This window comes from Astatotilapia calliptera, chromosome 14, assembly GCF_964374335.1.
Source record: "Astatotilapia calliptera chromosome 14, fAstCal68.1, whole genome shotgun sequence".
Lineage (NCBI taxonomy): Eukaryota > Metazoa > Chordata > Actinopteri > Cichliformes > Cichlidae > Astatotilapia > Astatotilapia calliptera.
The window spans coordinates 6,524,336-6,544,031 of record NC_137435.1 but is presented as its reverse complement, the minus strand read 5'-3'; the positions used below and the strand labels follow the sequence as shown (position 1 = coordinate 6,544,031).

The 19,696-nt window shown below is 41.0% G+C and overlaps 3 protein-coding genes across 3 annotated transcripts; 1 reads left to right on the top strand and 2 right to left on the bottom strand.

Annotated features, from left to right (window-relative positions):
• Positions 1 to 2,156: 2,156 nt before the first annotated feature.
• On the bottom strand, positions 2,157 to 7,024 carry spred3 (sprouty related EVH1 domain containing 3). Its single transcript, XM_026193341.2, has 6 exons — positions 6,599 to 7,024; positions 4,525 to 4,690; positions 4,198 to 4,366; positions 4,056 to 4,117; positions 3,770 to 3,928; positions 2,157 to 3,302 (listed from the first exon to the last, which is right to left on the bottom strand). The coding sequence occupies exons 1-6, from the start codon at positions 6,607 to 6,609 to the stop codon at positions 2,298 to 2,300; spliced, it is 1,572 nt and encodes a 523-aa protein (XP_026049126.1). The 5' UTR covers positions 6,610 to 7,024; the 3' UTR covers positions 2,157 to 2,297.
• Positions 7,025 to 11,764: 4,740 nt separating this feature from the next.
• psmd8 (proteasome 26S subunit, non-ATPase 8) lies at positions 11,765 to 16,544 on the bottom strand. Its single transcript, XM_026193017.2, has 8 exons — positions 16,405 to 16,544; positions 16,149 to 16,260; positions 14,768 to 14,840; positions 14,568 to 14,670; positions 14,312 to 14,477; positions 13,700 to 13,800; positions 13,142 to 13,253; positions 11,765 to 12,575 (listed from the first exon to the last, which is right to left on the bottom strand). The coding sequence occupies exons 2-8, from the start codon at positions 16,251 to 16,253 to the stop codon at positions 12,438 to 12,440; spliced, it is 798 nt and encodes a 265-aa protein (XP_026048802.1). The 5' UTR covers positions 16,254 to 16,260; positions 16,405 to 16,544; the 3' UTR covers positions 11,765 to 12,437.
• nup88 (nucleoporin 88) lies at positions 16,327 to 18,970 on the top strand. The gene has a single exon (XM_026193016.2). The coding sequence runs from the start codon at positions 16,365 to 16,367 to the stop codon at positions 18,522 to 18,524; it is 2,160 nt and encodes a 719-aa protein (XP_026048801.2). The 5' UTR covers positions 16,327 to 16,364; the 3' UTR covers positions 18,525 to 18,970.
• Positions 18,971 to 19,696: the final 726 nt, after the last annotated feature.

Here is a 19,696-nt window from a genome sequence, read left to right as displayed (position 1 = left end):
TAAACTTAAAATGTAAATAACATGGTGAAGCTTCTGAAAGGTTCATTCTGCCATAATTTAAAGTCCACCCAGGTGATGCTGCATTTGAGACAACGAAACTCGGTCAGCACTGGTTTCCTTATACAAAAAAAGGTATATCCATCACTTACACTTGTATTACCTTTCTGGGATTCTCAGTACATTCCATGTGTTATTTAAATTTGTTGACTTTTGTTTTTTTTAAAGCTGCAAAATCAACAACAATCAACTTTTTTTACTTTGTGATGATTTTTTTTAATGACTTAAAGCTTATTGCATTTAATACATATTATATAACCATTATGGCCTTATTTAAGTTTTTTCACTTAACAGAAAAAGCCCAAATTTTCTTGTTGTATTTAATTTTGGAAGTGACGCACCTTTCTATAGTGGAACTGGTGTGCTTTTATGCAATGTGGCAATTTGTAAGGTGAAACAAAAAGACATACTGTAAACAAATATCCCTGTACCTGTATTCTAAGGAATTCCTACAAAAATGAAAGGATTTTTTTTGTCCATTTCTTGGTCTAAATGAACTATTAATGCACCTTTAACTGGTTATTAACTGGAAGTAGAAATGTATCCTGCCAATCAGCAAAATAAAACATAGAAATGCAAGGTACATCACCAGCAACATTTTTAAAAATGTCTCAGGGCAAATTCATCTTTAATGCCAGCTTTAAATTTACAAAATCTTCCGCACCCTGGGTGGAACAGAAACTTGGAGCTTTGTTTCTAAATCACGCAACCACTCCAGTTGACAACAGGCAGTGGGAACGTTTGAATAGAATAGCGTAAAAATAGCAGCTTTTTTGACCTTCCACTTAAAGCAATATAAAAACCGCATCGCCTGTTTCGTTCAGTGTTTTCAAGTTAATGTGTCTTTTTCTAATCACAGCGTCAACAGTCTGCAGCAGACGCGTTCGAATGTCGCACCTGCGAGCTACGTGCTGCTGCTCAAAGACAACTTTGTGTTCCTGTTTTTATGCTTGATGTCGAGCACAGCAACACACTACAGTATTCAGTTTCAACACTTTTCCATTACTGCTTAGTGTATACTAACATGACTAACCAGTACAAAAATAAATTTTGAAACATTGTTCATTGCACTTAAATTTTTGGTGGTGTCTCACACAGAGGCCGAGACACATCAACAGATTGGTTACCATGGGGTCCTGTTTTGTTTTTCTTTGGGGACAGTGCAGTCACTGTGTACATTAGGTAGAATAGACTCGCTCAGAGGCCTCAGTTGTAAGCACCTTGACTGATTCAACAAGTACAGTGGTGGGATATGAGGATTTCTATGATATATATTGAAAATACTTGGGAATATGGGAAAAATACATGTATGTGCAAATGTGAGGGTGCTGAATGCTAGACACATATTCTCCTTTTTTCTTTTTGGAAACAAAAAAGTAACCATGTGTTTGGTTACAAAGGATCATTATGAATCATGTTATGACTTTTAAGTCTTGGTGGTCATCATTGCAACTTCCCTTAACAATAATTGTCTCTTTGCATTTGATAACCTTTCTCCCATTGTGGTATAATGCGGTATAATCAAAGGACAACACTAGTGGTCTCAGATGCTTGTACTCTCTTGAAGACTGCATGCACCATGTGCTCATTCACACCAAACATCTCTCCTTTTTTTCTTTCCTTGTTTTTAGTAACATCTGAGGTAAAATTAGAGGTAAAGGGTGACATCTGTTCATCTGACTGATAAACAGGCCAACATGGAACAAATAACTTCCCCAAGATCTCATGTTTGTGAGTACGTGAATGTGTGTGCCATTTGGGGATTCTGTCAATATGTTTTACATTTAATAAAATATACCAATTAAAATTATAACAATCATATATATAAACATCTTTTGTTTTTTGAGTTTTTTTTCCTTTCTAAATTAAAAAAAAAAAACGGACATTTGAAACAGTGTACACTTCACTGTTGCCTCTGCCACCTTCTTTCTGTGATAAAGTCACTGACAGCTAACTCTAGATCAGCCACTCCTCAATAAATCCACTATAACTCCCACAGAGCCTGGTCTGAGTGCAATGCACCTACAGCAGGCATGGACCAGTGAGGAAGGCCCCAGGTTGAAAAGAGAAAGAGCCGAATGCAGCGGAAGGCTGTGGGGCTTTGGCGGGCCAGAGGTCTGGGTCTACTGAGAGCACTGTTCCTATTTAGGGCCAACCTTCTGCGTCCTAACGGATGCTCTCTTCTCTCAATACCCAAACCCCCTCGGTCCAGGAAACCCCTCCCTCCCAAAAGCCTGGCTTCATCGGACTGCCTTGTGCTTTCCCCCACAGCAGCCACACCTCTCCCCACATCGCAGGCAGGCGCGCAAAGGCAGGTAGCAGCACATGCAGGGCACAAAGAGAGACAGGGCCAGGAGGGCCAACCAGCGGGCACAGCAGAGGGGATGCGGGTGGCCCCCCATTGAGTCATCACATGAACAAGGCTCCCAGAACTCTCCCTCAGAGTCCGACATGCAGTGGTAGAGCAGACTCTCTGCGCACCACACACAGGTCCACTGGCGCAGGCAGTGCAGGGCCGGGTCTGGGGCATCTCTGCATCGGCCCCGCCCATTCTCTGAAGCACTGAAAACAGAGCGGCAGTACACACAGCGAGACGAGCATGACGATGAAGCCTGAGGGCACGGGCTGTCATCATCGGGAGAGATTGCTCCTGGGTCACCACTACTACTGGCCCCTCCTCCTCTCTTACGAGTCCGCGACCGGGGAGTGGCCAGCGATGTGTGGATGCAGCAGGGCGACGGCGAGCCTTTACCCGTCTCCTGGGGTGAACCGGCACCTGAGGACACGCCGGATACAGCATTGGGCATGGACATACAGATGGGTGACGATGAGGATAAACGCTGGGAGGCTTTACTGTCCAGGCTCACAGTCACATCACAGCCCGCCGAACCCACTCCCGCCAGCTCCTTCTCAAAGCGAACCACGCACAGCTCTGACTTGTCCTGCAGGCTTCCTCCACCACCAACAACCACACCGCCAGTCAGCCCCCCAACCATAGTCCTTGTGGCCCCTGCCCGTCTGTAATCCTCATAACCTCGAGAACCCCACAGGTCTTTGCAAGGGTCCACACTGTGCAGGTCTCCCTCCTCCAGCAATGAAATAGTGGGTGAGAGGGGGGACAGGGGAGATGAGGCTGGGGGACCTACAGGAGGAGTAGGTGGAGCAGGAGGTGGGGGCGGGGGCGCCGGGGGATTCAACACAGCCGTCATTTGTGAGAGTTGGTGCTGGCCCGACCTGGTGTGGATCTGTGGAGAGGGTGTAGGATTACAGAGTGAGTCAGGAACATTGTGTACTATGGCAGTGGTTATAGAAGGTTTTCATTTCTCAGATATCCCACATCCATACACAAGAAATAGAAAAGGCCACACCTGTTAAAATCTCACTTTATGCATTCTCAATGTAGAACAAATAAACTTGCATGGACTTAACAGTGGGGACAGAGGGGGGAAAAATCAACCAAAACAGTTGATGGGGTTTTTTTTTTGGGGGGGGGGGGGGGGGATCTAAAACAGCTCACAAACCTCTTTCTAGGTTGTCTGCAGAAATCATTACTCAGCTTTTAAAGTGTTTATTGACGAGAAATAACTGCAAATAAGTGCAAATAACTGAAAAATCAGTTACAAATGCACATATCAAGATGTGCACATTATTCTCAGTGCAGTGGTATGGTCTAGTCAGTAAACTACAGCTAGAGCAGGAGGTGGTGTGCTACCTGAGCAGGTGTTTGCGTGGTTACAGCATGGCTGGATCCAAAACTAAACTCTTCCGACCGCACGAAGCAAGTAGACGATGACTCGCTTGTCACTATGGTGATGGGTTTGGGAAGCATCTCCTTTCTGCTGTTGGATGACGACTCACTTCCTGTATGAGACTGATAGAGGTTGCATGCCACCCCGCAAATCAAAAATCAACAATGACTGCATTTGGGTCAGGTGACAGAATACACAAACCCATTTTATTCAATATGTGGTCAAACAATGACCTGTTCGGTTACTCACAGCTTGTCCGTCATCCTCAGTGTCGGCCTCTTCTGGCGTGGAGGATGAGGGCGAGTCAGAGCCTTGTAAACGTAAAAAGAGATGACTTAGGTTTTCCTGCATATTTTCTATGAATCATATTTTATACGCAGCTCATGTCTACCTCTGTCGAGCTTGTCTATGACAGTCTGAAGCCCTTTCTCAAAGGAGATGGCATCGGCAGGGCTCTGGAATGTAAGGCCAAACTTTCGATCCTCTACTCGCCAGTGATGGAAGATGGGGTTCACCTTGTTGTACACTAACCCTTTTTGCACTGCACACTCCAGCACCGGCTAGACAGAAACATCATTCCAGACAATTTAAGAAGTTAGTTAACCAATTAAGATCTAGTCCTTCCTTAAGTTTTAAGACAGCATATATCTACAGTCTTTGGATGGTGTTGACAAGCAACGTGTCACCAAAGACAGGCATAACACACGCACACACTCACTGCTCGATCTCGCAGCCGTTCTCCACGTATGATGTACTCCCTCCGTCCCCTGCCATCATGACTCCGCCCCTTACATATGACCACATGACTGAGGCCACCACCTCCAAGGGGCACCCAACCGCCACTGGAGTCATCACGTGTCATCACCACCGCACGAACACGCACACTGTCAGGGAAACCAAGAGTGAGCCGAGGCCATGGCTGATTAACCAGTGTATCCTAATGTCTTGATGCATGCTCAATCATCCAGGTTAGGAAATCCCAAAATGTCTATTCTCTTCATCTGGCTGTAGCCTTTTCAGTGGGAGAAAGACTTTGTCACTCATCCAAGTGACTTTTTCTCTTCACCCTGAGACTAAAAAGCTCTAAGTCCAGATGAACAGAATAAACTTATTGGTATGCACTATAATAATAAACACACACTGGCACACACATGTGCACAAATACCTGCAGCAACTGATATGCACAGTCATTCAAGTGAAAACAGGTAAAGCCAGATCAACTTTCAGAACACAAAAATTCAGTACAGTGTGAGGATTTCAGGGTCAGGATTGATGCCAGCACACATGTTTCCATAAAGAAATTCACACAAAAACCACAAAACTGACAGCTTAGTTGGACTATGAGTCGTGGCTATGCAACATGACCACTCAAAGGTATATCATACAGTAACTCATAGCTAAGGCAATTACTCATGTGACCGGTAAATCTAATTTTAAGTATCAGTCTGGCTTGGTGTTAGCATTTCCTAAGCATTTCTGCTGCTAGTGTTTGAAAGCTAGAATGTTAAGCTATAGTGTGAGCTATATGGGCTCAAAATTAAGGGGCTATGGAGCAAATTGATAGAAAGAACGCCAAGGTTGAGGAGGAGAGAAATGGCCAAATGGGAGGAGGGAGGAAGAATGAGTGTTTCCAAGATAGACGTATCAATGAACGCACCCATCGCCATCAGAGGCCCGGCATTCTTACAAAAAGAAGAAGAAGAAGAAGCTGCTCTCGCCAAATCGGCTGAATAATTCAGCACTGCAGTTCGACATGTGTTTGTAATGCATGCACAGCTGCATCTTTTTGTCATTTTTCAAAGCACACTGAATTTTAATTGTTGCAATTATTTTTCTTAAGACGCTCCCTGTCTCCATTCCGCCCCTGCTGCACGCACTCATTAACACACCCCGATATTATGTTATATTTTTTTATGAATGGGATGGAGCGAGACTGGATTTGACACTGCACTGCGCGTTATACATTTCGCCGCAAAAAACGTTTTAGGCCCAAATACAATGCAATCGCGTGTGAAAAGGGAAGAATGAAGAAGAAGAAGAAGAAGAAGAAGAAGAAGAAGAAGAAGAAGGAAAAAACGAACGAGTGGGTGAGAGGATGGAGAGGAAACGAGAGATGGGGGGAGGGGGCCCGATTAGAAAAGGGAAGAAGGAGAGGAGGGGTGAGAATGAGGGAGAGCGAGGGAGAGAGAAAAATCACATTTCATTCATAAAGTTTGGCTTTAAAAAATCATAATGAAACCCCGAGACACGTTGATAAAAATCACAACGCCTCCATCCCTCCCTCGTTTTACTGTAGCCATGTCTTGAATGACGCGATGCTGGCCCCAAACTCGCCATATTTCGCCTCCCCCCTCCATACATTTTACACACTGACTGATTTCGTGCTTGTTTTTACCAATCACTAACCACGCATTTCGTTTTTGAATTGCTGCATAGCACCCGATGTTTGCTCAGTACAATAATTGTTGTTATTTCGTTAATTTTGTGCGTGCATGCCGTGTGCCAGTCATCCAAAAAGCACAGGTCCACATGTAGGTGGCTTGACATTTATCACAATTTGGCGTGGATATATCGGAAATGGGGTGTATGCTGTTGATTCAAAACTACGTAATGGTGTTTTTATTCTCGGCAGCCTGCTAAACTGTAGAGCACCGAATGTGATAACAGTGCATGATACTGGTGTAACACTGAGGGTGGTGGCGTTCTTTCCTATCCGGTTTTTTTTTTTTTTTTTTTTGGCGGACGATTGAATATATATGTGCAATGTTAAAAATGAAAATGTAAGGACTTACTCGCCCTCCATGGCTCGGTGTTGCCCGCCGCTTGCAGCAGCCCACCCCAGGGTCTCCTCTCTCTCTCTCTCTCTCTCTCCCTCTCTCTCTCTTTTTATCCTCCTTTCAGGAAACACTCAGGCTCGCTCACATTCTCTCTCCATCTGCTCTCATTTTCCTAATCTTTCTCTCTCTTGCTCTCGCTCTCTCTCTCCACCTTGATGTCGTTTCGGTGTATCAGGATAGGCTTGAGGTTGCAGCAGCCATTTTCCGCTGGCAGCATCCTCCCTCTCTCTCTTTCTCTCTCTCCCTCCCTCCCTCATTCTCTCTCTCTCTCTCTCTCTCTCGCTCCAAATCACTCCCTCTCTTATTCCTTTTCTCACTCTACCTGCCCTGTGCCAGCACATCCACACTAATCATTGACAGCATCGCGGCTTTAGCTAGCCTATAGGGTTTTTCACCATGTGATTTTAAATGGCTGATAATGATACCGAGTTGCTGATACATGCAGTGACGTGGGTGGTGAATGAAAAGCTCGGTAAAACCATCAATGACCTCTGGTTGATCCGTGATAACTGTGGAGAAAACTAAATTCTATGAAATTCTATGAAATGCAGGTAAAATAAAATCCGACTGCATAGTTCCTTTAAAGTATAAGCCCGGCACAGTAATATGCGTCTGTATTAATTACATTTTAACTGTTTATATATACAGTTTATATGCAACCAAAAGCAGGGCAAAAATACTATTTAGTCCACTACAAGGTCCATAGTTTGGGCGAATCCACAAAGGTTTCAGCACCATGGACAGCAATTCACCTTAGCAAATGGTACATCCCCAATGTGAAGGCATTTGGGGTTAAACGCTGTGTTTCAATACACTCTGGTGACTTTTTACTTTATGACCATTTTTGTTACTTTTTAAACAACGAATATACTGTATACTACCTCACTGCGGCTATTCATATAGGCCGTATATTTACCGCTAGTGTTTTCTAAGAGAAATAAATGCAGGTAAAATAAAATTAGAATGCATATTTACTATTTTAGTATAAGCCAGTGTATATATATATATATATATATATATATATATATATATATATATATATATATATATATATATATATATATATATATATATATATATATATATGTCACTGTTTACTACAGGGAAAAAAAGTTTGCTACTGGCACATAACACTGTGTATCAATGGCACTGTGACAACCTTTTATTTTGTGGTAATTTATTACTTTCTTCTGCCATAAATATACCAGCCTACTGTTTGAACTTGGAAAAAAATATATATCACTATGGATGTTCCTATAAGTTACATAATATCCATATTTTTTAATGTACAATTTACCCCATGTGAATAGATGACACTCTGGCCACTAATCATTTTAGTTTTCAACTCTAAGGCCATAAATACACCAAATGCACTTGTAAAAATTATGCTGCACTGTAGCTATTCATAAAGACTGCTTTCTCACGACGTTTGAGAAAAGTAGCCCAGCTATGTTTTGTCTCTTTCCGTTAAAATTCCTGCAATTCTTCACAATGTCCTTGGACTGCTTTGAGTTAAAGCAGAAATACCACAATGAGAACTGTAATGTAAAGCGGCAATGATAGGCATTGCTGCCACGTGTTTTTAATGTCTCTTTAATGAAAATTATAGCGTGAGCCTATTCCATGTCCATCAAATTCACTTATTATAAATTAACTTTCTACTGTCCGTTCAGTCCCTCTAATCCATTTAGCATTTTAATTTAAAAGAAAAAAAGTAAGTGTGAATTAACAACAACATACCAGACAATGGAGATTCTTGGAAATCAAGCGTGAAAAGAAATTTTTTCTTAAGTTGAGAAAGAGATTACTTTTTCATTCATCCCTGAAGCTCAGTTATGTTACATCAGAAAAATAACCTGATTTAAACACACAGGTTCTCACAACTTTAACATGTACAATTCTTTTAAATGCAAAAAACATAATCTCACGGCACTTTACAAGATAAAGGACTTACACTATTAGAGTAACCAAACTAATCCCTTTAAGCCAACTCTCTTGGTGATAGTGGTCTGTCTCGCTCTTGTAGTTCTGCAGAAGATGTTGTGTTTAAATACCCAAGGTTAGTTTTCAGCACCACGGACAGTCCCTTAATAAACGGCTCAGACGCAATCACAAACGAATCTATGTTTTATGTGTCTTCATCACTTTTAAGTTAGTTTAGAAAAAATATTTCATGAAGGCTAACCCAAAACATATTTAATGTTAAACCTTGACATAATTTACTAATTTTAGTAACAATAACCTACTACTAACAACAACAACAATATGAGCTCGTTATTCGCCAAAATGTCAGGTATTAACAGTGCAGAGACAGGTATTTAAGATATTATAATTTTGGGGGGGGTGGATCAATTCAATTCAATTTAATTTATACAGCGCCAAATCACAACAACAGTCGCCTCAAGGCGCTTTATATTGTAAAGTAGATCCTACAATAATAGATACAGAGAAAAAACCAACAATCATATGACCTCCTATGAGCGAGCACTATGGCGACAGTGGGGAGGAAAAACTCCATTTTAACAGGAAGAAACTTCCGGCAGAACCAGGCTCAGGGAGGGGCGGGGCCATCTGCTGCAACCGGTTGGGCTGAGAGAAGGAAAACAGGATAAATACATGCTGTGGAAGAGAGACAGAGATTAATAGCAGGTACAATTCAATGCAGAGAGGTCTATTAACACATAGTGAGTGAGAAAGGTGACTGGAAAGGAAAAACTCAATGCATCATGGGAATCCCCTGGCAGCCTACGTCTATTGCAGCATAACTAAGGGAGGATTCAGGGTCACCTGATCCAGCCCTAACTATATGCTATATCACATACTGCATTTTTCCAAACTACGTCCAGCACCATGTCATGATCTCTATGTGTTTGGAGGCACACCACAATTTCACTTTAATTCATTCATGGAATAGCATTGCAGTTTTATCAGATGCAATATGCATCATGTAGATCTCCCTTTTCCACCACTTCTGTTGGATTGAGGTCAGGTGACTGTGGAGTTCATTTCAACACAGTGAACCTGACATTGATATGGTCAGCAAACCAATGTGATATATTTTAAGCTCGTGAAAGCAGCTAAGATGGGCACACTTTAGTAACAAAGAGGTGGACAGCAACAATATTAAGACCGACTATAGTGTTTGAAAGATGTTCAGTTGGTACTAAAGGGGCCAAGAAGATATCACCCACGCTATTAAACCACTAGAAGCAGTCTAAGCTACTGATTCAATGCAGGATGAATCCACACTTCATGTCCTTTATGCTAAATTCTGACCCCAAATGTTGCAGCAGAAATTGAGACTCATCAGACCACAAAATATTTTTTGACTCTTGGATTATCCTATTGGCGACTTGTGGAATTAGAACCGTTTCGTTCTTAGCTGACCAAAGTGGTACCCTGTGTGGTCTTCTACTGCTGTAGCCCATTTGCTGTTTCGCATACCTTGGTTGCAACTGGTTATTTTAGTTACTGTTTCCTTCCTTAAAAAAATGTTTCCTTTCTTCACAGTTTGAAGGAGTCTTGCCATTTTCCTGTGACCAGGAAATGGATGTGAGAATTTCCCAGTAGATCAGCAGTTTCTAAGACACTCACCAACAGCAAGAACCATACCTAACCACTCAAGTTAATTAAAGGTGAGTTAAATCACCTTTCCTCCCCATACTGATGCTCATTTTGAACTTCAGCAAGTCATCTTAACCATGCCTAAAGGATTGAACAGATTGATTGTTAATACAAATGTCGAATCATTCAAACCGGTGTAACTTAAAAAGTGGCCGGTAAGTGTAAGGCAATGACAAAACATGGCAGCGTCATTACACATCCAAGTACTCAAAAAACTAAACTTCCACCGTGAAACCAGTTTATTTTTGTTTTGTTTTTTGGTTAATCTGTCATTTTAAGGTTATTTGAATACACAAAATATTACTAATGATTCAAAACTTACATATCTTATTCACAATGCTCTTACAAACCTCTACCTGGCCACATAACACCTTAATTTGCTTAAATGGCCTACAAATTAATACAATCAGGAAAATAAGTATAAATCAAATGAAACCCAGCAATGGCAGTGAAACAATACACAGATTGATGGACTCAATTCCTGAGCGATTGTGGCTCAAGAGTTGGGAGTTTGCCTTGTTATCAGAAGGTTGCCGGTTTGAGTCCCGGCTTGGACAGTCTCGGTCGTTGTGTCCTTGGGCAAGACATTTCACCCGTTGCCTACTGGTGGTGGTCAGAGGGCCCGGTGGTGCCAGTGTCCGGCAGCCTCGCCTCTGTCAGTGCGCCCCAGAGTGGTTGTGGCTACAATGTAGCTTGCCATCACCAGCGTGTGAATGTATGGGTGGATGACTGGTTGTGTAAAGCGCTATACAAATACAGGCCATTTACCATTTAGTTTGCCCCTCTGAAGCAATGAAAAGATTCACAAGACTGTGACCCAGTAACACAAATCCCACAAGCTGCATCAGCTCCAAGTGCAATTCACATCTCTTAAAAACAAGCAACCAAAAAAACCCAACAATCGTGGATTAAAGGAGTTGTACAATGAAACTAAAACAACATACCACAAATAAAAGAAAAATAGTCTGTTTTAAATCTTTTTTCATAATTGCAGAAAGGGATAATGAATAACTGAATGGATATTTATTTCAATTGCATCATCACCAGTTGCTGGGTGCTCTGAAGTCAGATATCCAACACCACCTCTGGCATGTCAGAATAACCAAAACATGCTTAGCACCCAAAGAAAAAGAAGTGCACAGGAGACATGTGGTATGGTATGGTATAGTATACGTTCAACATAAGGAATCTGGCTATCATTAATAAAATCTGAATAACTATGTGATCGTAACTAGGACCCAATCTTACCCTTAAGATGAAAGTTCAAGCATTTTACCCTTCCTTATATTTTCCTTTGTACCATTGGTTAATAATCAGTAATTCTATTTTTGATTCCACTTCCAAATGCACCAGCTGCATCCAGCTTACTCAACATTGAAAGAGACTAGAAAAGACACTGACCAATGAAAGAAGGCATTACTATTGAGCTGCTATCAGTGGCTTAATTCTGGGGAAAGTTAGAAATGTATAAAGAACACAACACTAACATGCAAAAAGTTTGTTTTATGAATCATTTATTGTAGATCAATGTGTTTACAAAATGTCTAGTGAGGAAGAGTCAAACACAAACTTCAGTGGCAATTTTAGATACAAGGCAAGGGCAATACATTTATTTTTGTTCTACCCAGGAGAGAAAACTTTGATACAAAAAGAATTTGAAGTTCAGGGAAAAAAATGGTGAGTTTATTGACAGTTGTTTGACACTGAATACCAAAATTAGGGTGATGACTTTAAATTTTCTTACAGTTGAAAAAGAAGAGACCCAGTGTTTAAAAGAAATATCTGGGAATGACTAAAGAAAACTAAAGTTTAACGTTGGACAGATGGTATTTTGAATAAAAGAACCGGCTTTAAACACTCAGACTCTCACATGTCTGCAATATAGATATTTATATAGCAACTGCTAATTAGACCAAAGGTGATATTTTCAGTGGGGGGTTTTGTATTAAAATAAAAACCAATCTGTCAGACTTCCAGGTAGATTTGGGAAAACAGGAATAATGGATGCCAGTTGATTTGTGAGGCATAGGAAACAAATAAACCACTCTGGCAATAAAGGAAGTCATATCCCTTAGTGAAACTGTGTTTGAGCTGACTGGATGTATACTGGACCAGTGGCGTGTTTGTCTGAGTGCATCTGTACATGGTTGAGTGTGTTCCTGGGGGCGGATTACACAATCATTTCCAGCTGTCGTGCGTATTCGATGACCTGTTGTGCCAGCTCAGTAGAAGGGATGTTCACCTCTTCTGTCCGCTGTTGCTGATTGGTGAAAGAGTAATAGCCATCTGCACTCAAATTCCATCCTCTCTGAAATGGGGGAAAATGTATTCATTTAAACAAATAAAAAATAAAATGAAAATCAACAGTTACAGATTGCTTATGTAGTTATTTGACTTATTACATGCAATAATCTAGGAAGGATTTTTATTTTAATTATAGACAACTTGTTAAGGAACATCTGAAAACAAACAGTAAAATGTATCTTTTCCATCTGATGTTATGAATATTACTTATTTTTCAGGTTCTGCCTATGCACAAATTTTATCTAACATCTGGAGGGACATTTTCCTGTATATTAACAAGCCAGTTTCTGACAACTCCCCTTCCTATATCCAATCATAATGACATCTACAACATAACACGTTGATTAAGAACCAACTTAGACTTTACATAAATATTTCAGGCACCAAGGCCACCTGACAGCCAGTGTTTACCTAATAAATCTTAATAAGCATTTGCATAAGCAGAAGCAACAGAGTTAAGCAGGAACTTAATTTCTTTAAATCATGTTATCACAGCAGGAATCTAATGTCTCCTCCTCATAATATCTGGATTTGACTACAGGCTTGATTCCCAAATGAAAACAGACTTACCTTCTTGGCATAATCTGTCATCTTTTTGGGGGAACTGAAGAAAAGCACACGGGTAGCTTCACTGAACTGGATCTGCTCATACGCCTTCTCTATGCAACCTGCAATCTCGTCGCTGCAATTGAAAAGGTCAGCTTTAGTTAAAGTCATCTTCAAAGGACAGAGTTGTATTTTTAATGACGTTTTATACATTTCTACATTATTATGGCACAACACAGTGAAATGAAGTTGTTTCCCCCCCCAGAGTTCACAGTACAAATTAAGAAAACATTAAAAATTAGACAAAGACAGGAAAGATATTGTTTAAAAAGGTGTTTAAACTGCCATCTATTTCACATTTGCTCAGGTTAAAGTATTGGTACAACTATGAGAGTAAAATAAATCATTGTGTTTGTTGTGTTGAGTTGTCTTTACACTATTCACTGCAACTATGTAAAATGGATTAAAATAGCTTTTGCACACCTAACTGTTGTTATGTGGTTGTAGGCTACTGATAAATATTTTAAAATTCACAACGAATGCAGAATGTGTAAAAGGCATAGAAATCATTATGGTCCTTACCGAATTGTGTCCAGAAGAATATCTATAAAAAAGGTGTAGCTCTCAGCAGGGATGTTGCCTTTGGCTAGGAATACTTTGTTGTAGCTTCCCTCCATCAAGTACTGAAATTAGCAGAGAGAGAATAAAATATTAAGATTGCATTTACATCAAAGTTACTATAACAGGACTTAAATTATTGTGTATAAGTAAAACTCCAATAAGCCAAGCATTTGTCCAAATAAATATTTAGTTTGTGTAAATTAATATATATACACCTTTAAATACATAATGGGTATAAAATATCAGAGCACACATCAATCTACCTCAGGCCAAAAGCAATCTATTAAATCTTAGTGAAGCATATAAAGGAATTACTGCAAATAGCAGTCAAACATAACCCTCTGATGCAACATCTATTGTAGGATCAAAACTATTTTACAAATGTAGCTTCTATAATTTCAAGTTAACACTAATGCTAGCATGCATGCATATATATATCACTAATTTTGAGCAATTTACGGGTACAAATTTCCAATTGGACACACAAATTTTTTTTTTCTTTAACACCTGATATTACACAATAAAAATCATCCAAATCAAAATCAGGCATTGTCCATAAGTAAGCTATAGCACCTGCTCTAGAGACACTGGGTGTCTGATGTACACGTTGGTCTGAATATCTCTAGCACTCAATCTTTCGAGTTCTGTGTGAAACTCAGACACGCGATTCTGCGAAAGCAGGAAGAGCAGGTTCAGTCCAAGTAACTGATGCATGTAAGCAGCTTCAGGCAGCTCTTCCCTAAAAAAGAAAAAGATGTAAATAATTACTTCAGTTACAAAAAGACCTCAATCTTGGGCAACAAATTCTCTAAGAGAAAGTGGCATTTACTTGTAATCAAAGTAGTAACATTTTAGCTGGGCCATGTATCGCTCAAAGGATGGGATGTCCTTCTTGAGGATGCTCCATAAGGCTCCTATTTCAAGTACATCACCTAAAATACAAACATAAATTGTACTTAGAAATTATTTTGCAAGTAACTTAAAAAGCTGTTGTGTTAACTTGTGGCAGCTTGATTTGCAGGTACTCACGAGCTAAAATGAGCTGCTGCTTGGTGAGAGAGGATCCACTGGTAGGTAAAAAGTTCAGATCCAACAATGAAATCTGTTTAAAAAGAAAAGATAAATGTAACAATGTAAATCTAAATTACAACACATCATTTGTAACAGAACAAACCCCAAAGTTGGTTTTCATTGAGTTCTAACAACCTAGACAACCTTATAAAACATTTATTTTGATGTCAGACTCCTGTTGAAACTTTTTTCCTTCGTTTCTCAGTCAAACTCTGTTTTAAAAAAATAACAATTACATATACAGAGCATCTCAATGCCAGGGTTATATCACAAGAAAAAAGGAAGAAACAAGGAAGAACACAAGATACAGAGGAAAAAGCTGTAACAAGCATTAACAATCTAATTTATCAAAGTTATATTTTATTGTAACAGTTTTTTTCCCTTTTCAAGATCTTAACTATAGTGCCGTGTTGTAATAGTAATAGTTCCTAATTTAAAAAATGAATAAAGCTTGACTTGGAGATGGTCCACCTTGTTTTGTGAATGTGAAATTTCCCCAACATTATCATTTATACCCACCAGAAGGCAGTTGTCCAATAGGATGTCCTTAGTAAACAAGGACAGCAAACTGGTGACATGATGAACCAAACCAAAGATATCAAGAACCCTTTTTGTTTTTAAGCATTGAAGAGAATGCTAGTTGTGTATAGTTAGGGGGGACGTTTCAGATTCCCCTTGGAATGCACTTGGTTATTACATTTGTATTTTTTGTCATTTAACAAGAAGCTGCAATGAGCTCTTTATCTCCAAGTGGCTGTACCAAACGTGGAATTGATTGAATTGAATAGGTGTATTTTATATATAGGCTAATATAACTTTCATAATGGTTGCTTCTTAATAGAAATATAACAGATTTGACTGACTTTGCCTTGCAAAACTGGTTGTATATACGAACAATTTTTGAATACGAAAAACATCTTTGCTGATGTCCTTATCACGAGTCACTTTAAAAAAAAAAGCAAAGAAAAAAAGGTTCTTCTTTTTAGTGATACCTCTTTCAACTCGGCTTAAACTTGCCAAACAGAAAACTGAGCTAACGAAAGGTACAGTGACGTTAGCTTTCATTGACTAAATTAATCATTTGTTTCATCATTATCCTAAAATGATGATATTGTTCGATCCCTCTCCAAACATTGGTTTGTAGTTAGCAAGTGAAAACTCTACACTATTCAACCAAAATTAATTTAATTATCGGTGTTTATCCAGTTACTGACGTTAACGTACAGCGTTAGCTGGGCTAGCGTAAGTTAGCAATCTGTTTGCTAACAGTGCTAACGTTTACAAATAGAAAGACTTCCTTCCTACAATCAACCCTGGACAAGCAAATGTGCGACTTTACCTTAAGCTTGCTCAGAAGGTCTCCACATTTGTTTAGGTTTGGATTTTTCTTGTTCCACTCCGCTTTAAGTGTCTCATACAGCCCAGCGGTCTCTTTCAGCGCCATGGTGATTCTGCAAAATATACGACACCGGCCACCGTAACACGTTAAATGACTGTCGTGAAAAAAAACCAAAACACGTTACTGCTTCCTTCAGAAATCAGACAGTTGATCAAGATGGCGGCACTCAATTCAGAACGGTGGCTCAATGACTTACCGAATCACACGATATTCAAAATAATACGCGAGAAGTTGGATTTGGAGTGCACCTCGAGTGAAAGAGGGATCGCTAAGAACCTCACGTTTTGTTTGGGAGCGGATTTGTTCGTGTGGGACGATTCAGACCGCGTGTTTTACACAACCAACCTGCGGCACTTAAACTCAGAGGAGAGCTCCGGTAGCGGGAAGTATCAGACCTTGCTGTGCATCAACCCGCCGCTCTTTGAAGTGTGCCAGGTGCTGGTGAGCCCGACACAGCACCATGTCGCGCTGGTCGGTCAACGAGGCGTCTCGGTCCTGGAGCTTCCTCTGCGGTGGGGCAAGAGGTCCGAGTTTGAAGGCGGACGCAGCAAAATCAACTGCAAGACCATCCCGGTGGCGGAGCGCTTCTTCACCAGCTCACCGTCGGTCAGTCTGCGACAGGCTGCTTGGTACCCTAGCGAGACTGACGAGCCACATATGGTGCTGCTCACTTCAGACAACACGATCAGATTTTACAGCTTGAAGTCTCCGCAGACACCGGCCAAAATCCTGCCAGTGTCGCAGTCAGAAGACGAGAGCAGCCTCGACCCTCCGGTGCATTCGTACGCAGCTTCTCTGGGAGAGATAGCAGTGGCGTTTGACTTTGGGCCGATTTCATCCCCTCCTCGGCAGCTGGCAGGACAGGTCTCCAAAGACCAGCTGGTCTACCCTCTCTATATTCTTTACGAAAATGGGGAGACCTATGTGAACTACACGAGCCAGGTAAACGGTATAAGTCTGAGTAAACCCGTTGGACCTCTCCCCATGTATCCAGCAGCAGAGGATAACTATGGCTATGATGCTTGTGCCATTCTGTGCCTGCCATGTGTTCCGAGTATCTTGGTCATCGCCACAGAAACTGGCACACTGTATCACTGTGTCGTGCTGGAGTCTGAAGAAGAGGATGACACGGGGGCAGTGGAAAAGTGGATCCGAGGCACAGAGACAGTGCCAGCTCTTTATGTGTTTGAGTGTGTTGAGCTAGAGCTCATACTTAAAGTGGCAACGGGAGAGGACGAGGAGCCGCAAGAGTTTGATTTCACCTGTCCAATCAAACTGCACAGAGACCCTCTCTGTCAGCACCGGTATCATTGCACCCATGAAGCAGGAGTGCACAGCGTGGGGCTAATCTGGGTCAACAAGCTGCAGAGGTTCCTTAAATCAGATGAGGAGGATAAGGACAGTCTCCAGGAGCTGGCTGCTGAGAAGCGCTGCATTGTAGAGCACATTCTTTGCACCAGACCGCTCCTGACCAGTCAGTCGGCTCCAATTCGTGGTTTTTTGATTGTGTCTGACCTTGCCTTGGGCGCCACCATGATCTGCATCACCAGCACTTACGAGTGCATTCTGTTACCCCTTCTGAGCTCCATTCGCCCTCCTTCCCCTCCCCTGCTTTGCTCCCACCCAGGTCTGGGCTCTGCCAGCTCCCCTCTGCGTGGGCTGGCCGAAGACTCCTTTGAGCAGCACATTCGCAACATCCTGGCACGGAGCTCCACCAATCCTCTTGTACTTAAAGCTGGAGACAAGGACACATCACCACCACCTCCAGAGTGTCTGGAGCTCCTCAGCAGAGCCACACAGGTGTTCCGCGAGGAGTACATTCTCAAGCAGGACATGGCTCGTGAAGAGATGCAGAGGAGGGTGAAACTCCTGACAGGCCAGAAGAACAAGCAGCTGGAGGATTTGTCTCTGTGCAGGGAGGAGAGGAAGAGTTTGAGAGAAGCAGCAGAAAGGTTGGCTGATAAATACGAAGATGCAAAGTATCGCCAAGAAACCATTATGAACAGGGTTAAGAAAGTGTTGTGTAGCCTGCAAAGCCAGCTACCCATACTGTCAAACAGTGAAAAGGAAATGAAGAAGGAGCTGCAGACCATCAATGATCAACTGAAACACCTGGAAAACTGCATCAGACAGGTGAACATGAAGATGGAGTACCAGAAGACACAAGTGGGCAAGGATATGCCTGGAACTAGGGCAACAGTTTCCCTCAACGCTCCCCAGAAGAAGGTTGTTCAGGATGTCCTCAAAGAACAAGGACAGCAAATTGGTGACATGATGAAGCAGATCAAAGACATCAAAAATCATTTTAGTTTCTAAGCACTGCAGAAAAATGCTAGTTTTTTTTCTGTATAGTTGGGAAAATATTTCAAATTTTCCATGGAATGCACCGTTATTACATTTCCGTTTTTCTGACATTTGATAAGAAGCTGTAATGAGTTCTTGAGCTCTAAGTGGTTGTGCTATCTTCTTATATGCTATATCTTATATGTGCTAGTGTAACTTTGCCTTTCATACTAAATGTTTTTCCTTAATACAGAATACAGAAATACAAAAGGTTGGATTTTCTCTTACAAAAAGTTGTATATTTCTACATCAATATTTTTGACATGTTAATGATTGAATCACTAACATACTCAGTTTAATGTCCCGTGTATAGGCAGGAAAAATTAAAAGTAATTTGTGCTAAACTAACCTTATACAGCTGTTTTCAATTTTGTTTGCTCACCTTTTTGCATAAAAATAAATAAATGAACTTGAAATTATTAAACTTGTTTGTGTCTCAATGTAGGATAGCTACAAAAAGCAGAAATATTAAGAGACAAATCCAAGTTAACAGTTTTATATTGACATGCATTAACTGACACGTTCACAGCTGCTGGTTGCTGTATTTGCCAGAGTACTTGGAGAAAACCTGTGTAAACAGGGGGAAGATGCAAACATCACAACGAAAGTCCCAGTTAGTAATTTAACTGCGAAAAAACAAACAAATGTGAACTGAACTAAATATTCCACGTCCTGGCAAGATGTTTGAACTTCTAAAGGAGGCTAAAATCATGTGAGTGTTTGGTTTGATATGGATGTTTAGCATAGATGCAATACATAGCATGCCCCCAGTAAGAGACACAGCAAGAGCATAACTCCTAAACAGAAGGCAGGAAATTATTTGTTTTGTCTTGGTTATTGTCTTAATAAACATTGCAAGCCAAAATTGTAAACAATGTTAAAATTCAAGTAGGGCTTCCTACACACTAGGGATTCACTTTTTCTCCCGTGTCTGAACATGTCCTTCAATGTGCACAGCTGCATGCCTCCAGTCTGCCATCTACAGCTGGGAACTCCAGTGAACAATTTCAGCATAAGATTGCCAAGAATCCTGTATCCACCAGGTGTCACCCCATCTCCAGAGCTGACGGCCTCAGTTTTTCTTCCACCACAGGTTTCCTAGTGAGGAATTCCCCACATAAACAATCAGTGACGTATAAGGAGAC